Source organism: Lactuca virosa, chromosome 1, assembly GCF_052849685.1.
Source record: "Lactuca virosa cultivar CGN04683 chromosome 1, Lactuca_virosa_CGN04683_v6, whole genome shotgun sequence".
Taxonomy (NCBI): Eukaryota; Viridiplantae; Streptophyta; class Magnoliopsida; order Asterales; family Asteraceae; genus Lactuca; species Lactuca virosa.
The window spans coordinates 57,679,774-57,705,775 of NC_136426.1; the positions used below are offsets into that span (position 1 = coordinate 57,679,774).

Sequence of the window (26,002 nt, forward strand, 5' to 3'; positions counted from 1 at the left end):
TTTTAAGAACTATGAAAAGGGATGCCGTAATCATAGTCTCGATTGTTTAGACCTTTACCACTTCTCACAAGTCCATGTTAGTGTGCCGGTTAACCACACACGCTCCACTAACGACTTTGAGAATGCAAATATCACAATTGCTATCTATATAAAATCTACTTAGTGAAAGCGTTTCCTCACCATCATTTTCATGAATCGGAGAGAAACCTTATGACACTTAGATTTTATGGTGTATGAGTTCCTATCCATATGAATTTTGTCAAAACCATAATCACAAGACAAGGTTACTGACAAATCCACACTTATATGGATTAAACTTGTGCAATCTTAAATTCTTGCCATTTGGCAGCTCAAGGGCCTGCCATTGCTTCCAAGTAGCTGTGCAACCAATTGAGAACTCTCAGAACTCCTATGCAAAGCCAACTTGAATAGACACAGACATGTCGACACGATAGGTTATAAACCTCAAGTCGTGTGCTAGTGAAGAACTTTAGGTTTTATTCTTGATTAGTTCTTGAGACTTTCAAGACCTTTAAGACTCCCACTGTCCTCTTGACATATAAGACTTTTTTGTCAGATATTCAAGAAATAGTGTGGATTCTAATCAAGACAAACACTTCACACAATTGGTCTTAGTTGGTCTTTGTTTTATCCAAAACATCACAACTTACCAATTTCAAATGTACAAGAGTAGAAAACTTTTACTCTTACATTTGACAAGTGTTTTAAACCTTCTTTAAGACATGTCACTCAAGTTACAATCTTAGAGTATAACTCTAAGAATTGTTTTTGGAACGAAGTATGACTCATCTTCTTGATTTAACCATTTCAACAATTCAAGATTCCTCTTCTTAGTCATAAGAATGCACTAAGATTTCCTTAGAGAACTAATTGTGCCATGGTTTCTTAATCATTAAGATGATCACAAAAACTGATACTAAAGTACTCTCCCATCTTTTCAGATTTGAGAAACTTTTATCTTTCTGCCTAATTTGATTCTTCTCATTCGTTCCGCCATACACTGAAATTTTTCCAATGCTTCAGAATTATACTTAAGCCTGTAAGTATAACCATATTTACTAAACTTTAGTAAATCATGACGAATAGTCTTATCGATCTTTTGTGGTGGGCTTGATCAGTGCACAAGAATGTGTACTCGATCCTTTACTTGACTCACACATCCATGTGAACAAGTAGTTAGTCTTAATTTTTCCAATGCTTGAAAGTTCTTATTCATCATGCTATACAACTTGCATGATTCCAAGTTTCTATCCAACTGAAACTTAGGTGATGAGAATCTTTCCTTATTTGGTAAATTTAGACACTACCACAAATGAAAGAATCAAATTCATATTTCCACTCTTGCTCTTAATGGAATCTTATAAGCAACAAAAATTTTCACAAATGCCATTGTAAGGATATTTTAAAATAAATAAAATCAAAATTTTTTTTCTTTTATTTTAAAACTTTGCAGAAAAACTATCCTTACAATGCAAAAGCACATGAAAACTTTGTTGTTATTTATTCCTAAGCAATATATCATAACTCTTAAGAAGTAGCTCAAGAATCCGATCTTCAAACTATGCGATAGAAATCCATCTATGCCTTTCTTTAAGTTTTTTCACTTTTCCTTTGATTCTTAAAACATCAACATGTGACCCAGTCACATCATGTATCAAGAATCTCAGAATAGAAACTTAGCAGAGTTAGATGGTGGACTTTACCCGCAGTAGAGTCAAACTTATTGACTTTAATATCCTTAGGTAAATTTGGCAGCTTCGCAACCAATGCCCCTTTCTTTGGCAATAGACCCTTGATAATGGGACTATCTCAGACTTAGCCGTTCTCTTTACCATTTGGTCAACCAAGTTGACTATGGCCGATCCCTTTCCATTGGGAAGAGAGAGCTTTACTGGATATCCAATGTCATCATTGTCAATGTCCATAAAGTTTTAGGAAGTTGATCTTAGCAAATAGATAAGATCATTAAGGGTCTTGTCATAGTCTGTTTCATAGGAGTCCCAAAGGAACTCACTATGTGACTTAGAAAATGATTGATCATCAGCTTCCTCTAGACTTTGACACCCAACTCTCCCGGCTTGTCAATATGTGACTACATCTCCAAGATGTGATCACACATAGACATTTGCTTGCCAATAGGGCTTGAGTGACCTTAAACTTTTCAGGAACTTGTGGGTTAGAGAGAATAACTGGAGGAAGTGAAAGAAGTATGATTTCCATGGGACATCATCTTCATTTTAGGAAAACTTGTTTCAAGAGATTTGGGAAGATCATCTTTTGGGAGATATTCAAGAGAGTTGATTTAAAGTCTTTAATATAACACCCAATATGAAATATTAAGGCTATGACCCAACAACCTATTTATAACTGGAAGAGGGATGCCGTAATCCAAGTTATAAAATAGTTGAAGGTAGGTAAATGACGATTTACCAATTTCCACCATGAAAAACGAAATATAATTAAGTTTTAATTGGATTTGAAACTCCTAGATCTTTTGAGATACATTGAACTTTCAATGGCATGTTTGAATCTCGATTGTGCCCTCTCAAGTTTGTGACTGTGATGCCGAGGATCACAAACAAGGTGTGAATAACCATACAAATTGACTTGGTACCCTCAACAATATTACCTAATCGATGTGCCGGTTAACCACACACGCTCCACCGATCTATAATAAAGTTAAGTTACCCTTTGCCACTCTTACTAGTCCATGTTAGTGTGCCGGTTAACCACACACGCTCCACTAACGACTTGGTAAGGTACAAAGTGTAATTTTATGGGCTAGCACCAATTTCACATTTTCCTAAGTAACTAAGAATTGGGAATTTATAAATGTTTAGTTACTTAGTATTTATCATTAATACTTTTAATGAAGGGAGAATTATAGTCTTTGTCCTACCCGTTCGGCTAACGACCCTCCACCAGTCAAGGAAGCGGTGGGTGAGAGTGGACACCCATTAAACTGTCATTTTATAGGCAGTAACCTTATACCCCCCTTATAGACCGGCTTCGTGAATGAGGCCTACTAACGGTAAGATTGACTTTATCTTATACATATCTATATAATTAAAATTATAATAATAGTATAAGGGTTTGAATTTTAACTTTTAAAATTCTAAGGACTAACTTGGAATTAAAGTATTCATAAGTGAAACTTTTCAAATTCCAAAACTTGAGGGCAAGTTTTGAAACTATTCAAAACTAATTAATTCCATAACTTATGTGTTTAAATTAGTTTTAATTAAAAAACTCTTCAAGTTCCATAACTTGAGGACAAGTTATGGAAGACTTTAAACTAATAAAAGAATGTAATTTTTCTTTATTTTATAACTTATGGAATTAATTAAGGTTACACATTTTATTACTTAATGAAGTGACTCTTGAACCTCCATAACTTGAGGACAAGACTCTTCATTTTTGTAACCATTGCCAACTTTTATGAGTTTTATGAAACTTAAATGTGACTTTTCATATAACTTGAGGACAAGTTACAAAAACACATTTTAGAATCAACTCTTAGATTAAAATGGATTGAAAAACACATAATCAATTAACTTTTCTATTAATCTAAGCAACTCATAAGAACAAGATAATTTAATCAAACTTTTTCATGTAATTAGCCTAATCACTAAACTAATACAAAACATGAATCTATTGACAATTATCTTTGAAATTGGATTAGCATGAACATTACCACATCAAAAACAAGTTTATAAGTCCAAAAACAGCTTAGGGTAATGTTCCTAGTCCATTTCTAGCCAAAAACCTCGAAAATATGCTGTCTGGGGCTCCTATTCGTCGAGTGTATCAACCTACTCGCCGAGTAGGATGATTTTCTTCATGTACTCGGCGAGTTCATCGGTGAACTCGGCGAGTACAGTGCCCAGAATGCCCGAAATTCGACTTTTTCAGCATTTTTCAGCAATTTGCATCAAGTATAATTGAAAACAAGCCTAGGCTCTGATACCACTGTTGGGTTTTGAGGATTCTAACACTCCTAAGTGTACATGCAACCCTAAATACCTTGGATCTATGTTTTCTCTATTATACATGCAAATATGATTATCCAAGGTATTATCCTAACTAGCATATCAAAACATTGATACTAGGATACTAAAATAGATAGAATACATACCTTGTTGTTGTTGCTTGACTCCATGAAGCTTGAGAGCCTAGTGCCCCAAGTGTGACACCTCAAATGGTTCACACAACATCATGAACTCTTGGAATAACCATGAGAAGAAGACATACATGTTCAAATCGGCTAGCCCTCAAAATATGTATCACTAGTGCCAATTTCTTGAACTAAAGGGGTTCTTATATAGTGTGGCTATTAGGATTACACCATGTAACTCATGACTTTACCCATTCCTTATGCTCCATGGGTTTTAACCTCCATGGAGTATCCATGGATCACCACATGGGTTAAACCCAACATAAAGGAATCTTGGATCATAAGCCCACATATATAAGAATGAATGATTTACACAATCAATCCCCATATATTTAATTAGTCTCTTTTTGATCACTAAATTAAGTCCAAATTAATTCTTGATCAATACTAATTAAATAACATGATTTCATATTAATATATTAGAACTTATAATATATTAATATGTCACAAAATGTCTTTTCCTCATAAACGGTCTATCCAAATGTTCCGATGCCATGCAACCCAAATGGACCATGCCGAGTCGGGTCAAGTACATACCAATTATAGTTATGGACTTAGACACTAATCCAACACTTTTTTCCCAAAACTTTCACCTTCTTCATAAACACTGGTAGACCCTCTTCCACCACTTCTACCCCCTCTTCTACCACCTCTTCCACTCCCTATTCCACCTCTTCTCCCACCTCTCCCAAGTCTTGTGCAATTGGTCAATTCTGGATTCAACCTTGGCCTTCCTATTTTCTTCTTAGGCTTTGGTGTTGGTTTGACTGAGGGATTCTTGCAAGACACTTTATTGTGCCCCAATTGCATACAATTCTGACATTGGACAGTTCTACCCTTAGAGGAGACTTGGGAGAACCTGTATTGATGCTCAGAGACATGCCTTTTCCTTTTCATACAAGGCCTTCCTGGCATCCTTCTTTCAACAGGTGGTAGTGGTTTGGTGTAAGGTGTTGGTTCCCACATATTACTGCCATTCACAGGAAGGATGTTAGACTCATAAGTAGCTAAAAACTTGTCCTTACCAAACCATGTGCTGATGAATCTAGTTGGATCCTGTTGTGTGTAAATTATGGTTGCTTGGGCATGGACACAGGGGATCCCAGACAAATCCCAAAGTCTGCATGTACAGTACATCCCCTCTAAGTTCACTCCATATGAGTGGAAGCCATTTCTCACTTCAAAAGCATTTAAACCACTAGGATGAACATACTAACTCCTGCAAACACATTAACAGTTTTAATTAGTATACATATTGATATCAATACTAAACTCATACATTGTCTTAATTTTATAATACTTACTTGATATAAAAAGCAAACTCATCCATTTTCTTAATAGCTCCTGGACACACATCATTCACCCATTTACGTGTTTCTTGCTTCAAGTTAAATAACATTTCCATCATATATAGTCTAATTTCCTCAAGCATGGCCAACAAAGGCTTCTTTCTGGCATCAAGTATGATGGCATTAAAACACTCTGCCATTCCATTTTCAACAGCCTCACATGCCATTCCACCTTTAAAAAATGCCCTGCACCAAGATTTAGGCTCCCTTGCCATCAAATGATCATAAGCAGCAGGATTGACTTCTCTGATCTTCTCCATATTCAATTTGAAGTCACCTTCAGCAGTTGACTTGGCAACTATCCAAAACATATTCTTGAACTCTATACCACTGAAGACCTTTCTGAAATTTACATACACATGTCTTGCCCATTGTCTGTGCTCCACATGTGGCAATACAACCTTTACAGCTTCCAAAAGACCCTATCAATTACATTAAAAAATTTCATTATTAACTGCTTGATACATGTATAAATGAAATGAAAAAAAATAGATAATCGAAAACATTACCTTGTGTTGATCAGAAATAACACACAAATCCAAGCCTCCTTGTAATTCCAGGTCATCATGTAATAGTTCCAAGAACCACTACCAGTTGGGCTTGTTCTCAATTTCAACTACTGCCCAAGCAATGGGATACACATGGTTATTTGCATCCCTCCCTATGGCAGTTAGTAGCTCACCTTTACATTGTCCCTTCAAAAAACTCCCATCAAGCCCTATAACTCTTCGACAACCAACTTTCCATCCTTCTTTGATAGCCTTAAAACATGTATACATTCTATGGAAAGTAGTAGTGTTATCAGGGTTTACAGTGACGAATATTTGAATTGTACTCCATGGATTGGACCTCATCAACTCATGTCCATAATCCCATACTTTTGCATAGTGATCACTCAACTTTCCATCTATTAAAGAAATTGCCCTACACTTTGCTCTATAACATTTTGACCATGAAACCTTGCAATGGAACCTGCTTTGAATAATAGCTTGCATTTCCTTACATTTCAGATTTGGTTTCCTAATCATCTCCTTCAGAAACTGCCTAGCTATCCATGTGGGATCCATAAGATTAGCACTACGGAAATTCCTAACACATGTATGTTGCTCAACCAGTTTTTTGATATGGAATGATCTTTCAGTGCTTATCCATGAGGCCCTTACAATAAAGGGACATTGAAATTTCTCAGGGTCACTTGCACATACAGCCACGAGCCTTACACTATCACATTTCTTGAACCTAATTGGATAACCCCTACTTATAGAGTAATTTGTCAAACAAAGCTTTAGTTGGTGTGGTGATTCATACCTCTCTTCAAGAACTGGCTTCATATTGTTCCATTTCACCTTCGGATCATGGGTTGAGTATTGAAACTGCAATTTGTCTTCATCGTCACCCTCACTGTCACTCTGCTTCTCCTGTGGTGCTTCATCTTCCGATATTCCTTCAAAATCATTCAGGTTTATCTCAGATATGGTGCATCCGTCAATCGCTTCGTCTGTGAGAGTGTTTAGGAACTCATCTTTACATCGACTTCTTTGTTTGTGTTTGAAAAACTCATCCAATTCCACGTCAATGGTATCCAAGTCATCTACTGTCTCCATTATCACTACAAAACCAAAATAATCAAATATTATAAGAGAAACAAGATATTGGAGGACCACGTGGATTTTCTTACCTTTGATTCTTCTCAGGTAGAGTTTTGTTTCGATGGAGGGAAAGAAAGGGTTTTTACAGAGGAGGAGTGGATGATGGGGAGGTTAATGGAGGGTGATAAGGACAGTGAGCTGGGGTAACCGGCTATTATAAGGGTTACCGGTTCAAAGGACTAAAGTGAGTGTAATAGCCGGTAACCCGTCCTTTTTCATTAATGGAGTTTAATTTGGGACTAAATCATAAACTGGGGCAAAACTTTGGGACTTTTTCGCAGATTTCCCTTTTTGAAATAAATATTATCCACTTGTCATTTTTTGGTTTGTTTCAATTTTTTAAATTAAAGTCATATACTTATATATGTAATTATTAAATATCATGTATATGATATTAAATTGCAATAAATACGTTTCTTTATTTCTTATTTTAAAGTTGTACATTAAAAAATATTTTCTGTTTACACTTTAATGTTTAATCTTTTTTTAAATCAACTCGTGTAATACACGGGTCTCACACCTAGTCTCTAATAAATGAAAATAATTTTGCCACATGTCATCCTCTTATGCATTATGCCACATGTCACTTTGTCATAATTTTGAGATATTTATTTTCTACTTCTCATTTACTTCATTTTTCAATTTTTAATATATCATTAAATTTAGTTTCCATAAATTAAACATACCATAATGATTATATCAATTTCAAATTTCAAACTTTAATTTCAAATTTAAATAAATTTACAGTTTAAACCTTCGTATTTAACATTTTGATATAATTAACACGTTTAATACACGAGTCTGACAACTAAACACATAATTTTTTTTGCATGTTTTTTTTTCATAATATTTACTTATTTCAAATTTCAAATTCATATAAACTTTCGGTTTGTATTTAACATTTTATTTTAATCAACCCGTATAACATACGAGTTTCACAACTAGTAACTTATAACAATAATATATGTTGGCCCTTTAACTTTCTAATCCTTCGTTCCAATCCACTTTAGTTGTCAATCACTATTATTTAAAACCTTATAACTTATAACAATAATATATATTGGCCCATTAACTTTTAAATATTATCATTTTATCTTAATAATAATAATAATAATAATAATATATAGAAAACAATATATATATTTTTTAATTATATATTTTTAATAGAGATGTGTGTTGGACGGTTTGGTTTGTCTATTGGCCACGGTGAACCTTATTGCCATCAATAGGAACAATCATGAGATTATCGGTTAACAATAATTACATAAAAAAAATAATTTTAACAAACCATATAAATCTATATTAAATTTATCGTTTACATATAATTAAATATATAAGATTATTGACTCGGTTTCCCTGTAAAACAAAAGTATGAGGACAAATTTTGACTTGGTTATGTTTTTATGCAATTCCTTAAAAGGTAAATTTTGAAAGATAAATAAAAGTATGAGGACAAAATTTGAAAACATAATTGGAACATATTAAGTAAAAGGTTTAAAATAAAATTTTGAAAAACAAAAGGTAAATTTTGAAAGATAAATAAAAGTATGAGGACAACATTTGAAAATTAAAATAACATTATATTCGGGATATATATATATATATATATATATATATATATATATATATATATATATATATATATATATATATATATATATATATATATATATAGGGCTAGGTTATTTTGTTTATTACATTTATTGTGTGCTAGAATGCACCAATAGAAATTTAGTAAATTAAATAATTATTTAATTAAATAAATATAGATATTAAATGATATCCATAATTATAATTCTCTTTTTATGGAAACTAATTAAATCCGTCATTAATGTCAGCAATTACATTCTTTCAGAATGAATTCGCATCTACTTTTTATATATGAGTTCGTATTTTGTTTCAGAACTCATTCACTTAAAATACAATAAAATTGCATGAAATATGAAGAACGAGAGTGTATTCTACTAGAATACACTCTCATTCTGCTGGAATACACTATCATTCTTTTAGATATGAATTCATTCTGAAAAAATATTATTGTTGACATTAATGACGAATTTAATTAGTTTTCATAAAAATGAGTTATAAGTATGGATAGCATTTAATATACATATAATAATTACTAAATTCTCATTGGTGCATTCTAGCATACAATAGATGTGAGAAAACATTTGAACCTACCTATATATATATATATATATATATATATATATATATATATATGGTATCAGAGCCAAGAAAAGTTTTTGGGGGTGGTTATGCATGATTTATTTCATATTTATTTAATTTGGGTTTAATATTCTCTAAGAAATTTATAAGTTTTAATAAGTATGATTCAGAGACAAGACCAGTGATTGGTTGGATTAGCGTAAAACGCGCAGATAAGGACGTAAGTCGCGGTGCCGGACCACAATCATCGTCGGGACAATTTGCCTCTGTTCATCGTTATTAAAACAAGTAAGTTTTCTTAAAGAATTTTAAAACAAAATTATTTAAATATGAGTAAATTTTCACGCATACTATCTAAAAAATATATTCCTGGTAAAAATGTCGATAATGAACAAGATTATGATAATCAAATAAATTCTATTGAAGAAACCGTTAATGGCATAGAACAAAGTTTGAATGATTGGACAATACCTAAAACTAATGTTAATACAATATATAGAATAGGAACTTTTGACTATTTTCAAGGTTATTCTATTAAAATGACAGAACAAACTTTCTCTATTGGTCAAAACCAACAAAATTTACATTTATTATCATCACAATCTATTCTAGAACATAGAATGAAATAGAAATTTTTACATGTTGGTTTAGTCCAAATTGCTATCAAGCCTTTATTCAGACTTGGAATAGATGCCCCTGTTCTCCTTATTTTAAGAGACAAGAGACATAAAGATTTTCAAAATTCTATTTTAGCTATGGCTGAAACAAATATTGCTAACGGACCTATTTATTTCAATTGTTATCCAAATTTTTCTGTAGGGTTATTTGATAAAAATATTTTAGATACTTTAGTGTTGACTGTAGAAACAAAAAAATTAGAATTTAAAGATGATACGAAGCCTTTAGCAATAATTTATCGTGTTTGTTACAAAACCATGACAACTACACTTGAACCGAAAACACGTTTATCGAGTCCTAAAAATGAAACAATTATTTTTGAAGCAAATACTAACCATACCAAAGTTCACACACCAAAAAGGTTAAAATGGTCTGATATAACTCAATCATGTAACTGGAATTTACAAAATGTTATCGATCCAAAACCTCTAGACTCTTCAAAACAAATCTCAAATATTATAGAATATAATGATGGTTCAGTAGATATAAATTTTTCTTCCTTAAAAATTTCATCATCCAGATTATCGACTTCTTTTATCCCAGAAACAAGTTCTTCAAAATCTCCGTTATCAAAGTCAAGATCTTTAAAACTAAAAACTGTTGACTATACTAATTCTATTCCCAAACCATTATATCAAGATGACCAAAATAGTGAAAATAGTTTTCCTAGTCCTACTAAATCAGATTTTATTGATGAACTCCAAAATTTTAAACAACAAATATGAGTTCTAAAGTACAAATTAATTGTTCAAAAAATAATAAGCTTTGGGCTAATATGTTAAAAAGACATTGGAAGATAAATTCTAATATATGCAAAACCATTCAACGTTTAGAAGAAACTAGAATTCATGAAGATTATAATTTATACAAAATACTTCCATATACTAATGAATATAATAAATAAATAGAAAAAATTTCTAGGCTAACAATAGGAATAAAAAAAAATACGAAAAATCACAAAGTCATAATTTAGAATCAATAAAACATATTTCTTCAATCCTAACAAAAACAACCTGTTAAAATGAATTTCTCAAATTTAGAATATCAAGTTGACTTTGATTACTTAAAAAATATTGAGTATTTCAAATATTACAATAATAAAAAAAGAGCTTGGCACGAAGAAAATTTTCCATACTACTTAAGATTTCTCCATTTAGGCCTTTGGGAAGATTATGTTTTATCAAATAAAATTCATTCTCCTTTTTTTCAATGGTTTGAGTTAATTTATGCCCCTAAACATAAAATAAATTACCCATTTAAAAATAATTCTGTCACTCCCATTTTAGAGAAAAAATATAAAGATATTATTTCTAATAAAGAAATTATTGCTAATTTTCCACCAAAAGGAGAAATTATTATTAACGATATGTTTATTGCGACTCCTTTAGTTCAAGCCCCAAATCAATTAACTACAGAAAAGGGTCTTCAAAAAATCATTTACCAAAATAATTATGCAAACGAAACCTTATTTAGTATTACCGAGCATTTAGTTAAAATTGAAGAAAAAATTTTCAAAGACAAGAATGATAATAAGCAAGATATGGCAAGCACTAGCAATATAAGTTTTGTTCCTTGTCAAATCGATGGTAATTTTAATCTAGGAAATACGGATTTAATTAACGAATTAGAAAAAAGACTTTCAAAACTCCATATCTCAAACACTAACAGTATTAATACCCTTACAAATGATGAAGCTGAAAATAGTGATATTAATAGTGAAATAATTTTTGAAACCCTTGCTCAACAATTTGATAATTCAAATGATGATATTAGTCAACTCACTAATGATTTTTCAAATCTTAATAAAATTCATCAATCAAAGCGAAGCTCTTTCGGAAAGAATCCAAAGCCAACCATAAGAAATTATTGGAATAGGCCCTCTCTTCCAGATGTTCAACTAGAAGAACGGACTTTTCAATTTGATCGTTCTCAATATGATGGTAATTCTGTTTATGAATGGAATGTTGATGGCCATTCTGAACATCAAATTATGAATATTGTACAAGAAATGACTATGACTGCTAATGCTTATAAAGCTCATAATAATACTCAACTTCAAATTGTTAATATTATTACTTTCGGTTTTACTGGTAGTCTTAAAGGATGGTGGGATTTCTATATTTCACAAGAAGAAAAAGATTATATTTTATCTGCTAAGAAAACTATTATAAAACAGGAAAATAATCAACAAATACAAACGTTTGAAGATGATATGGTTAACACTTTAATTTTTGCTATTATCAAAAACTTTGTAGGAGGTCCTACTACTTTTCAAGAAAAAACTTCAGAAATTTTAATGAATTTACATTGCAGAAAACTTACTGATTTTAGATGGTATAAAGATAATTATCTTGTTAAAGTTTTTTCAAGACCTGATTGTAAAGAGTCTTATTGGAAAGAACGTTTTATAGCTGGCCTTCCAAAACTCTTTGCAGAAAGAGTTAGACAAAAATTAAGAGAAAATTTTAATAATACCATCTCTTATCAAAATTTAACTTATGGAGATCTAATAAACTACATTAATAAAGAAGGATTAGCAGTTTGTGCTGATCCTAGGTTTAAAGAAAAGCTCAAAAAATATAGAATTAACAGTAAAAATGAATTGGGAAATTTTTGCCAACAATATGGTTATCAGCCCTTGAATGGTCCGTCTATTTCAAAATCTAAAGTATATAAGAAAAGACCTTCAAAATATTTCAGAAAAAAGAATTATAATCTTCCAGAAAATTATAAAAAAGGCCAAGATTATGCGTCAAAATCTAAATAACCTTATAAACCAATTTATAAAAAATCTAAGAGAAAATCAAAAGATATTATTATTTGTCATAAATGTGGGCGTAATGGTCATACAGCTAATAATTGTTATGTTAAGACAAAAATAAATGAGTTAAATGTTTCTGATGATTTAAAAGAACAAATAAGAAAAATTATTTTAAATACTGATTCAGATTCCGATGAAAGTATTTCTGATTTTCAAACAAATTATTTAAATATTCTCGAAAATACTACGTCAAGTTCAGAAGATTCTGATGTTTGCGAATGTATTGGTAAATGTCATTGTAGGAATTTAATCAATGTAATTACTAGTAGTTCTATTAACGTTCTTTCACAAGATGATAAAAAAATTTTAAACTCTCTTGATTCTATAAAAGATAAAAATATCCAAGAATTATTAATAAAGCAGATGCTTAATAAAACTAATAACATAACTCCTGCTAATAATGAAAATTTTAATTTAAAAAATATATATGAAAGATTTACTGAAGCAAAGCCAATCTCTATGCAAGAACTTCAAGAAGAATTAAAAATAGTAAAACAAGAGATAAAAGAAATAAAAAATAAAATTTTAATTTTAGAAAAAGAAAAACCTTCTATTTTTAAAAACAAAAATATAGAAATTGATAAAGAAGAAGAAAATAAAATTTAAAATGTAACTATTGGTAAAATTATAAATAATCAAGTTTCTCAAAAATGGAACACTCAAATTACTTTAGTCAAGGATAATTTTAAAATCAACCTAACTGCTTTAATTGATAGTGGTGCTGATATGAATTGTATTCAAGAAGGAATTTTTCCTACACAATTCTATTAAAAAACTGCATCTAGACTTACTGGTGCCGGAGGTACAAAATTAATTGTAAATTATAAAGTTTTCGATGTTCATATTTGTAATAACCAAGATTACTGTTATAAAACTCACCTAATTTTAGTAAAAGATCTATCTTCTCCTTTAATTCTAGGAACACCATTTATTACAAAACTATATCATTTTATGGTTCATGATGATGGTATAAGAACCAATGTTTTTGGAAAAGAAATTATATTTAAATTTTGTGAACCTCCTCTATATTCAACGATTAATGTCCTTAATTATAAAACACAACAAGCTAAATATCTTATTAACGAAATAAATAATGTTCGAATAACTAATCAATTAAATGACAATAATATTCAAAATAAAATAATAGGTTTAAAATTAAAATTTGAAAAAAATGTCTGTTCTAATATTCCTAATGCCTTTTGGAATAGAAAACAACATATTGTAAAATTATCGTATATAAATTTTTTTGATGAAAATGATATTCCTTCAAAATCTAGAGCCATTCACATGAATAGTGAACTAGAAAGTCATTGTAAAAATGAAATTCAAGATTTAATAAATAAAAAACTTATAAGACCTTCTAAATCACCATGGTCTTGTTCAACATTTTATGTTATGAATGCCGCAGAATTAGAAAGAGGATCACCAAGATTAGTTATCAATTATAAACCTTTAAACAAAGTTTTAGAATGGATTCGTTATCCTATTCCTAATAAACGAGATTTGCTAAAAAAAACTTTATGATTCAAATATATTTTCAAAGTTTGATATGAAATCAGGATTTTGGCAAATACAACTTCATGAGGAAGATAAATACAAAACTGGTTTTAATGTTCCCTTCGGGCATTTTGAATGGAATGTAATGCCTTTTGGATTAAAAAATGCCCCTTTCTGACGATGTCCTAATTTTTTATATTGACGATGTCCTAATTTTTTCAAAATCAATTGATCAACATTTCTGACGATGTCCTATTGCTTATATTGACGATGTCCTAATTTTTTCAAAATCAATTGATCAACATTTTTTCAAAATACAACTTCATGAGGAAGATAAATACAAAACTGGCAAAATGCCCATTCTGACGATGTCCTATTGCTTATATTGACGATGTCCTAATTTTTTCAAAATCAATTGATCAACATTTCAAACATTTAAATCAATTTTATGATTTAATTTATCAAAATGGTTTAGCTGTCTCTGCAGCAAAAATGCATTTATTTAAAGATGATATTCGTTTTTTAGGGCATGATATTGTCAAAAACACTATTAGACCTATTACAAGAAGTTTGTAGTTTTCTACTAAATTTCCTGATGAAATTAAGGATAAAAAGCAACTTCAAAGATTTTTAGGATGCTTAAATTATATCCATGATTTTTTCAAAGATTTAGGGATTATATGTAAACCACTTTATAACAGATTAAAAGATAATCCTGAACCATGGACTCAAAAACATACAGATATAATTAAATATATAAAACAAAAGGTTCCTACTTTGCCATGTTTAAATTTACCTCATCCCAATGTCAATATCATAGTTGAAACCGATGCTAGTGATATTGGATTCGGAGGAATTCTAAAACAAAAATTTGTTAATTCAAAAGAAGAACAATTAGTTCGATATTACTCTGGTGCATGGAATGATACACAAAAAAATTATTCGACTGTCAAAAAAGAAATTTTAAGCATTGTTTTATGTATTAAAAAATTTGAAGATGATTTATTTATGAAAAGTTTTTTACTAAGAATAGATTGTCAATCTGCAAAAACTATTTTAGAAAAGGATGTGAAAAATATTATTTCCAAACAAATTTTTGCTCGATGGCAAGCCCTTATAGGTAACTTTGATTTCGAAATAGAATTCATAAAAGGCAAAAATAATTCGCTTCCTGACTTTCTTTCTCGAGAATTTTTGCAGGGAAAATGAGTTCATCGTCCTCTTCTAAACATGATGACAAGAAACCCGTCTATCAAAAGCTTGTTCCATTTCAAAATCAAAATCGTTTTTCTCCTTTAACTCCTACTTCTAAGAATTCACAACTTTATTCTAATATCCTTCAATCAAAACTTGTTACTCCAAAAGTTACTTCAACAAACACGATAAACCCTTTTGTAAGACCTTTTACTCCTAAAACTCAAAATTTTGTGACTCCTAGCCCTCCTACAAAAACTCCTTATGTTCTTAATCCAAATTTCTTAAGAGTTCAAATTCTTGAAGATTTTCAAATCCATAAGTTACATCAAGGTTTTCATATTCTCACAAATCATCTTTTTGGTCAAGGGAAAACCTTTTATGTTGATTCATATAAAACTCGAGAATATTATCAAGCTATTTTGTAAGAATCTGGTTCGGTCAATTTTGTTCATCGTTCTAATTCGAAAGAAGGAAACATTGATTTTAGCAAAACTCACATCATCAAAATCATTTCTCCAGAAAGTTGGGTTCCAAACCTTCATTCTGAAAAACCTCTTATAAGTTATCCTGCTTATCCCAGATTTTCTTACTATGATTATCAAGATGTCTGGACTAAGGCGTTCTTTATTCGAAATTATTCACACTCATGGTTTATCTTCTTTGATTTAAACTTCAATTGTGAATACCCAAGATGGTTTATCAATTGGTACAAATATATGAGAATTCTTCCAAATTGTTTACCAAAAGAAATTTGCGATGGATATCTCAAATTTAAGGAATTGTTTATTCAACAAATTCCAGAATTTGAATATATGCTACAATTCACTATGATATTCAGAGTTCCATGGATAATGTCTTGGACTTTTCATTATCAAGAAGTAAATGATACCTCTCCTCCCTGGCTTAATCGACAATTTCGCTCAAAATGGTGGGATAAAATGAAAATTTCTCAAGCTAGTGAACAAGCAGTAATTAAATATTATCAAGAAATATATATTCAAAAACCGGAGGTTGAAGCCACTTTTATCAAAAGTCTTCCTTAAAGTGATGTGAATTTAATTTCAAGAATTAAAGATGCTGCTACCTCTTCTCCTGAAGAACTTCAAAACTTACTTCAAGAAATTCGCCAAACTCCATCAGTTTCTGACGATTCTCCAAAATCTATAAAGAATGGTTTATTTCAAGACGCTCAAGACCCTTTTGATGATCCTTATGAAGAATAAGAAATTCTTAAATTTGGTGTAATACCTTCAATGTAGGGTATTTCGTTTCTTCTATTTATCAAATCCATTATTTTCAAATACGAGTGCGTATATACTGTGTAATTATACACTATATGTATTTATAGTGTATATAAAACAAATATTATCAATTTTATTATCAAAATTATTTAGTCTTATCAGCAATAATAATATGAAGACAAAAAACTTTACAAGATGCTCCATAATGGATAATATGAAGACAAAAAACTTTAGAAGATGCTCTATGATGATATGCTTTATCAAAAGGTGATATTTACTGATTACAAAAGACAATTTCTTCAAAAGATGAAAGTGACAACCACTTACAAATAATTGATTGGCCATTGAATCATACGGCAAGATTTCACTACAAGATTTCAAGGTTTTGAAGACTTCAAGAGAAATATAAATAGACATCATGTGTTAGTAGAAGAAGCAAGCAAAAATATTCATTTTCTAAAAAATGTTCATCCTATGTCTAAAAAATCTCCAAGAGTCTCTCTTTCTACTAGCAGATGTTCAAAGTCTCTAGATTTTCAGATAATTCTTTCTCCAGATGTATGTACTGATTGTAATTCAAGCTTAGTTCAAGAAGGTATTATCTAAAATATTTATTCAATTGTTGTATTGCTTTTATTTCTTCATGATAGTTTCATTTCGAGTTGTTCTAACTATTAATTCTACAAGATTTGAAATTTTTGTTAAAATAGTACTCGTTTTTAATAATCAAATTAATCAAATTCATGCTTGAATTATTTAATTATGTCTAACAAAATCTTGATGAATTGTATTCGTAATAGAGATATTCTTTTAAAAATACAACAAATTCAAGAATCTATAAATAATTCTGAGCAAAATCTCAAGGATTCTTACAAACCTAATAATCTAGGTACGATTTTAAACAATAATCATATTCATGATGTTAGACAATTCATAAGAGCTAGTATTAAAATTCGTTACAAGCAAATACGTTATCTAAAAGCAAAACTATTTGTATTTTAAATTATCATTTATGTCTTTTAAACTTTAATCGCAACCATTAAACAATATCCATAATATATTTATAGCTTTATCACTATATATATATATATATATATATATATATATATATATATATATATATATATATATATATGAGATTGATTGATGGAAGACTCTTTTGCATTAATTATTCGTGCATATAGATAGTTATTCGTGCCTTTAGAATTACCTAACTTCACGGACTATTAATGATTTATAGATAGGATGAATGATGACATTCTTCAAGTCAATAAGCATGATTTGGACGGTAGCTAATATTTTCTAAATACAAAATTAATAGTTACTTTACAAGTGTGAACATGAGAAGTAAAACCATGGAAAATTTATGTTCAAATATGAAATAAGAAAATTTTCCTAGAATACGTGTTTGAGTGACAACTTTTGTTTACAGTTAAAAAAAGACTTTGGCTATGTTTGGCGCCTCACAGCTAGCTGATAAGCTAGTTTATTTTTCAAGCTTTTTATATTGTCGTGTTTGGTAAGCCAAAAAGTAGCTTATAAGCTAGCTTTTTGGAAAGCTACTTACACTAGCTTTTTAGGAGCTTTTTTGAAAATTTCCAAATACACTCATTAATTAATTATAGAAACACATACTCTTACATGTCCTTTTATGTAATTTTATATATTTCAGCTAGCTTTTCAGCTAGTTTTACCAAACGTCATTTTTTACCAGCTAGCTTTTCAGCTATCAACTAGCTTTTTATTTAACAGCTAGCTTTTCAGCTATCAGTTAGTACGCCAAACATAGCCTTTATGAAGTAGTCTTGAGTTTGACTCGAAGAAAACTTTATCATTAATTATCACAAGTTATGCTTTTTGAGTAAGCAGGCTCAATAAAGTTTGATCTATCTTTTTAGTGAGTTACAATTTACGTAGAACTTCAAAAGCTTGTTAACAAGTCGAATCAAGTCATTGAAACCTTACAATCAACTTGTTATATGTTTTGAGTTTTTTGTTGTGCTCGAAGTTGATAAATTTTGAGCTCAAAGTCTCAAACAACTCAATAAAAAGCCAAACTTGTATAAAAGGCAACCTTTGCAGTTGTGTGCGACCTTGTTTTTATAGTGCGGCTCAAAAAAAGTTGGATCTACCCTAGTACTTTTTTGTCTAAGGATTTACATTCATTGTCCAAGTGTTTTCTTCAAAGTTATGGATATTGTCTCGAATGGTTTTTTTCACTCGGATTTGCGTCTAGTCTTTGGTGTTAATATTGTTTCTATTTGGCCGTTAAAGTCATGTAATATTAATATTTTATGTATATATACATATATTTATTATGTTGATTTAATTGCCCAACTAATCATTAACTTCAAGTAAAAAAATTCCATGAAATTATGAAGAATGTTAATACTTATGTGATGGAAAAGGTTTTGTTTTTGTTAGGATTTAAGCATTTTATTAAACGATAGACGATTTCATACAAAGTAATAAACTCAACTAACACTATTTTATATGCTCCATGTCCTTAATGTCGTGGAGAATTCTTACTCATAACTCATTCTTAAGTTCAATAATGAAATACTTATATCTTCTTATATTTGTTAGTTTTATGGAAACTGATTAAACTTCGGTTTAAAATACTATGATTTTGCTATGTTTATTGCTATAGAGTTTATCGTCGTTTTAAAAATACTTTAGTTTATATAATTTAATTCTATACACGTTAGGGTCTAAGAGACTTTTTTTTTCTGGATCGCGTGGAACATTTGAATCCGTATGAGTAACCCCGGTCGAGATTGATACAAATGTTACAATCTAATTTTTAGAATTTGATGATGACAAACTTTGTAATAATCCGACCTTGTAAATTCTAACAAATCTATAAGTTCGAACAACAACGTATCTCAACCTAAATAGCTGATTTAGAGTGTGCCTTAACTTTATATTAAGTAATTTATGATATACATTAATGTTTGATAGAAAGCTATAAATTAATTTGTTTCGTTATATAATATTTAAGTAGGAAAAGCAAGGTTTTGAGTTCGGTAGACCCTAGCTTCCTAATGAATGACATAAGTACTCTACAAGAGATGAAATCCACCAAAATGATGATATCGAAATCGTGAATAATGACATGAAAAATGAAATGAAATTGTATAAGTCAAAGATACAAGTTGAAGTTTCAATCATTAGACTTGAATTGGAAAAATAAATAAGCCAAACATATATATTGTAAGTTATATATCCTTCCAACACTTTGAACTTTCTCAAACAAACACCCTTATTATTTTTTGTTTTGCGGCAAGTCATTGTAGGAAGGTGTAGTAGAAATATATGAAAGAACATTAAACAAATAGAAAGAAGTTGAGACATGATGTGTTGCACATAGGGTCTTAAAACAATATTGTCCCATTATCAAACGTTTGTTTCTTAGATACAACAACTACAATAATCCTTATAGAATGCTTGAACCAGACCATGCATAAACTTTACCTTAGCAACAAGAAGGAAATACAGTAGCATATGGAGAAGAAAAGAGAGTCAAATCGTTTTTTGATGAGTAAAAGTAGTTACAGGGAAGTTGTATTTATATAATAAAATTTGTAACTAAGTCTTATTGAATCAAATGTAACTGATCAAAATCGAACAAAATATTGAAACAAAAATTTGTATTTATTTCCATTTTTAAAACAAAAAATGTTTTCAAATTTTCATAAAAAATACTTGAACTTTTTTTGTTAAGCACGTACAAAAGAGAGTTTGGTGTTGTTTGCTCTTGTAATCCTTAGAAATCTTTATACATATAAATACATTTTCTTTTCACTCCGACAAATACGAGACAAATTTAAAACCATTTAATCACTTAAACATCTTTTTCAATCACCACTCATATCATCTGAACGTTGTTTTGAACGTTCTATATACCAAAAAGAAGATGATACAAATGAGAACATAAATACATAACTATTTAGCTATTTTTAGATTATACAAGGTCCATAGTTTATGTTCAACATGGACAAAACTTTTTTTTTCCAAGGGTAAACCTATTTTTACCAACTATTGTTTGTATTTATTTTATTATGAATCAATGTACGTTTTTAATATTTTTAGTCCACAATCCATGCAAATGCCTCTGTAGATGTGAAGTTAGCAAACTTTTCTTCCTCTCGGAAGTAATGTTTACAATTTGAATAGAGTTTAGAGTTAGCAAAAACGGACCATGATTTATTAGCATGTTAAAACTTAAAACATATGAGGCTAGATTAGGTGGATATGTGAACGTTATTTTGTTATTGTTTTGTATTTTATTTTACATCTAATCTACACATGTATTTATGTTTTAACTAAAAATGTTAGTTACATCCACTTGACTCTTAAATAGGAAAGATTCCACCATTATATATATTAAATACAAAAATAGGTGTGTGACGAGAAGTTACTATTCATTTCAAATGAATTCAGCCGTTTGATTTGGGAAAATGGTACGTGTAAGTAAATCAACCGTTCTTTCGTAAGCAAATCAGCCGTTCTTTTGCTTCTCTTTTCATTTATATTTTTCATTTTTCACCCCTAAACTTTATTTTGTTTTACATTCTTTCCCAAACTAATTTTAAGGCGGCCGAGAGTGTAGTGGTAGGTAACCAGCGGTTCTTTTACTTCAATTTTTCTATTTCACTTTCATTTGTTTTTCCATTTTCAGTCCCTGCGTTTCATTTGTTTTTACATTCTTTACCATAAACTAATATCTAACCGGTTTCATTTGTTTTTACATTTTTTACCACAAACTAATTTTGATCTAACCGTTATCATTTTAAAGTTAAATTGTTGGTATTTTGTATGTTATAAATTTGGTCCCTTAGTATATTTTTAACTTACACTTTTGGTCTCATATATAATTTGTTTTTGTAGTTTTCGTTTTTATAAATATTACTTTTTATCATTATCATTTCTTAAATAATTTTCATTTATGTAATGTGCGAATTAAGATACAATGTCAATTTATTTTTACATGCATCCTCCATAAATAATTGTTTCGGTCAAAATTTTATTTTATACTTTTGTGGTTTACTTTGCAAATGTATTCTCCGCCGCAACGCGCGGGGGTGACAAAATACTAGTTCCAGTTAACTTTCAAACACGCAGGTGTGTTACCGATTCTCACTTCTAGTCAAATCTATATGTTGAAATGCGTTGAATAAATTCTACATATGTATTTATGTCTACCAATGACTTCCAGCCTAGCTGGGAAGAGGTACCGGGTTTAATACCGACGTGGGGTCAGAGGGCGGGAGTTCAATCCCTGCAAAACCCAATTTGGGTGCCTCTTAAACTTGTGCCACATGTGGGGAAATTTTCCCTGGAAACCCCTATGGGGGCTGGGTTTGCCCTGTAAAGGAGCTCGAACCCGGGATGCTCGTTGAAATATGCTAGGCTTCCGTTTAATGCCGTTTCCAAAAAATGTATTTATGTCTATGTATATATACAGAGATAGATACACTCCTCAGCATTCGTGCTTTCTTCTTTTATTGCATGAGCTTACAAGAGACAAAAATGGCAGTGATGAATCTCGCTTTCTTCTTCTTCTTCTTCACTCTTTTTACTCTTCTTGGAGCTTACCATGCTCGTCATTTACATGGTATTCAATTAATTGACCCACTTTTCGAATTCATAGCTTCATTACTTAATTACCCTCTATAGCTAGCTAGTTTGTGTATTAATTGTCGGTGGTTTTGTTAATTTGTTCTCAGATGGATGTGTATACCATAGCTTTAATGGACGACCACCTGCTAAGACGTCGGAGATAATTCAGATGGTAACCGGTGAAGAAGAACCCCAGTCACCACCACCTCCTCCACTTTCATCGTTACAGGAACAGACCACTTACAGCCGAGATAACCCAAATGCACCACCGTCGCAAGGCCAGACTGTTTATGGACGAGACAGTCTGGAAGGACGCCCTTCACCTAAAATACCACCGTCTGATGGCCAAACGATTTACGGTGGAGATAACCCAGAAGCAAGATTACCGTCGGAAGGCCAGACTGTATACGGCGGAGACAAACTGGAAGGATCACCTTCACCTACAGGACCATCGCCTGAAGGCCAGACAAATCATGGTAGAGATAACCCAAAAGCACCACCGCCACCAAAAGTAGCACCATCTCGGGGTCAATCGACTTACGGCGGAGAGAATCCAAACTCAAACAGTCCGACCATATATGGTGGAGCCGGAGTAGCCAAGAAGAGGCTAGCAGGTATATAGTACGTATACAATCTTTTACGTTTATATCAAATTATAAGTTTAAATTTTTCGACCAACAATAAAAAACCTAATGAATTTGTAAACTTTATCATTTCCACAGATTTTCTAGCTCAAATAATTCCGTCATACGATGAGATTGTATACGGCCGGGATTATTTAAACGCTCGGCCATCACCTAAAGGAGGACCGAGTGAGGGTGACGCGGTTTACAGTAGAGATAACCCGAAAGCCCCACCACCACCGGTAGCGCCGTGTCGGGGAGCTCCGCCGTCATTAAAACCAGATAGTGCAAAGGAGTACTGGTCAACATACGGTCGTGATGACCCAACAGCACCACCGATTCCGGACCCAAATGATCCAGAAAACCAAGGAATGTATGGTAGAGTTGCCCCGAGTGTACCAACCCCTCCACAACCAGCTGACCCAACACGGCCGATGTTAGTCGATGGCGGGAGGCGGGAGGAATGAAAATTCGCTTCGAGCTCCGGCGTTTAGTTGTGACATTCAAATAAAACAGGATGATCAGTTGTGACATTCAAATAAAACACGACAATGCATATATATATATATATATATATATATATATATATATATATATATATATATATATATATATATATATATATATATATATATATATATATATATATATATATATCAATGTTGTAAAAATCGCTCGACATTAGGTAGTCGGTGGACTGGGGATAATGGATTATTCAGTTGGGCGGGAATTAATCGTGGACCATTAATTGCTAATTTGTTGAATTTTAAAAAATTAAATATGACTAATATCATATTCAGTTGGGCGGGAATTAATCGTGGACCATTAATTGCTAATTTGTTGAATTTTAAAAAATTAAATATGACTAATATCATATAAAAGTTGTAAAACCACTAATATCATAACAAAATAGGTTAATATGAGTAATACAACTCTAATCATACCTCAAATAGTTTCTATTTACATATAACTTCTTCAAGGTGTTAAAATTTCATCTGGTTCTACTACTTCACTAATTATGTATATAGGGATTAATCGCTAGGCACTCTCTAATCAGTCGACTAGCGCCTAGGGATTAATCGGGACCTAGTCGGGATTTTTACAACACTTGTTAAAATATGATCTAGAACAATGAAAAGAGAAATTAAATGACTAATCTTACTAAATTAATTGAATGAGATGATCTACAGCCTTCAGATCTTCAGGAATTGATGAAAAAGTGTAGAGATCACATCCAAAAGTCGTCTCTGGTCGTTTGAGAACGTCTAGGGTTTAAACTGATCAAATAGGGAGTCTTTATATACGATCAAACAATAAAAACACGTTTTTTTTAAAAACATGATCGTGTTTTAAGGAAAAACACCATAGTGTTTTTGCACAAAACTCTCGAAAATCCCTGTTTTTCGCGTTTAATGAAGTGCGATGCTATTTTGTACACTTTTCTCAAAACAGAATCGTGCTTTATGGAAAAGCATGATCATGTATGTCCTTCGAACTCCTGAAACTTGATTTTTGGCTTGAAAAAGTTGCGTAAGAGAAGCACGATCACATATCCAAAAACACAATTGTGTAAACTCAAAAACGCACGCTTCGTACGCGAACTCTTCAGTTTCAGCAAATCTAATCCAACTTCCAGCTTCCTCAGGTGTTTTAGCTCCTTTAACCTCTAAATATGCATCCAAGTTACTTCTAAAGTACCGCTCCACTCGAAATATCTGAAAATTACATAAAAACATGAGTAGTACGTGAATTTTGACAAAATACATGAGCTGAACATCATTTAAACTAATTCACACACAAATGCCTAAAATATGATATAAAATGCAAATAAAAGCTACTATAAAAGAGGCATAAAATAACATCTATCAGGTCGCGACTATTCTGTCGTGGAGCTGCCACAACGTGACCAGTGGGTGGTTACGACGTGATAGCTAGCTGTTGACTTTCACCATTGACTTTTTGACAAAGTTGACTTTTGGTCAACTTGATGGTTTTTAGGGTGTAGACTTAGAGGGTACTTCTATATTGTTGGTTAGGTGATTCTGTAACACTCCAAATCAGGTATTACTCGTTAGGCCCTTGAAAAGGGAAAAGATGGCATAAAAGGTCCCTTATTACGCGGGGCGTACTCCAGGAGTACGCTTAGCGTAATAAGAATGCATGATCACGGAGGTTGGCCGTGTACGCAGGGCGTACGTGGAGGTACGCGGGGCATACGCGACAGAGAGCCAAAACCCTAATTCTCAGACTTGACACATATTTAAACATCCTTAAGCCTCTTGGACAAAACCCTAGTCAGCCTCCCTAGTCTTATTTCGCCCTTCTACACCAGAGATACTTTGTGAGAGTGTTTTTGAGCTTAAGGAGTGTATTTGTGGCCATTTTAGTGTTCATTCAAGAAGAAGGAGTTGCTAAGCAAGCTTGGATGTAAGACCATGTGGATAGCCCATGACACTTAGATGTAAGACCATGTGGATAACCCATGGCTTTCCTACTAAAGACCATGGGAGAACCCATGGCAACCGGATGTAAGACCATGTGTAGAGCCCATGGATTTCCTATTAAATACCATGGGAGAGCCCATGACACTTAGGTGTAAGACCATGTGGGGAGCCCATGACATCCTGGAGTAAGACCCTGGGGACGAGCCCATGGCATCCATATATGTTGTATGCATGACTAATGTGATATATGTAGCTCTTATAGCTAATATGATATGGGTTATGTGGATTGTGTGTGGGTATGCTCTGGGGAACTCACTAAGCATTAGCTTACAATTTGTGGATTTGTTTCAGGTACATCTGAGCCAAAGGGCAAGGGCAAGGTTTGATGACGCGGCATGCACTCTTCGGCATATGTTTTGATGGGACACTCTGATATTTAAAATCAAATGTTTATATTATGGATATTTGAAAACAAGTGTCATTTATATTTCATTTGTTATGGAAATGATTTGGTTAA

At 31.6% G+C, this 26,002-nt stretch overlaps 2 protein-coding genes across 2 annotated transcripts; one reads left to right on the forward strand and one right to left on the reverse strand.

Annotated features, from left to right (window-relative positions):
• Positions 1-5,407: 5,407 nt before the first annotated feature.
• On the reverse strand, positions 5,408-7,148 carry LOC145114201 (uncharacterized). Its single transcript, XM_079050192.1, has 3 exons — positions 6,165-7,148; positions 5,500-5,966; positions 5,408-5,414 (listed from the first exon to the last, which is right to left on the reverse strand). The coding sequence occupies exons 1-3, from the start codon at positions 7,146-7,148 to the stop codon at positions 5,408-5,410; spliced, it is 1,458 nt and encodes a 485-aa protein (XP_078906318.1).
• A 15,167-nt stretch (positions 7,149-22,315) lies between these two features.
• On the forward strand, positions 22,316-23,580 carry LOC145104844 (uncharacterized). The gene is made up of 3 exons (XM_079042014.1): positions 22,316-22,413; positions 22,526-23,032; positions 23,141-23,580. Exons 1-3 carry the CDS (start codon positions 22,329-22,331, stop codon positions 23,506-23,508), a joined length of 960 nt encoding a protein of 319 aa, XP_078898140.1. The 5' UTR covers positions 22,316-22,328; the 3' UTR covers positions 23,509-23,580.
• The last annotated feature ends 2,422 nt before the right edge of the window (positions 23,581-26,002 follow it).

Bases quoted from the DNA above. Each gene is read 5' to 3' on its own strand.
- LOC145104844 (XM_079042014.1), top strand. From the start codon at position 22,329: ATGGCAGTGATGAATCTCGCTTTCTTCTTCTTCTTCTTCACTCTTTTT. The intron at 22,414-22,525 runs GTATTCAATTAA...ATTTGTTCTCAG, and splicing joins CCATGCTCGTCATTTACATG to ATGGATGTGTATACCATAGC. The intron at 23,033-23,140 runs GTATATAGTACG...TCATTTCCACAG, and splicing joins AGCCAAGAAGAGGCTAGCAG to ATTTTCTAGCTCAAATAATT.
- LOC145114201 (XM_079050192.1), bottom strand. From the start codon at position 7,148: ATGGAGACAGTAGATGACTTGGATACCATTGACGTGGAATTGGATGAG. The intron at 5,967-6,164 runs GTAGTTGAAATT...TGTAATTGATAG, and splicing joins TGTATCCCATTGCTTGGGCA to GGTCTTTTGGAAGCTGTAAA.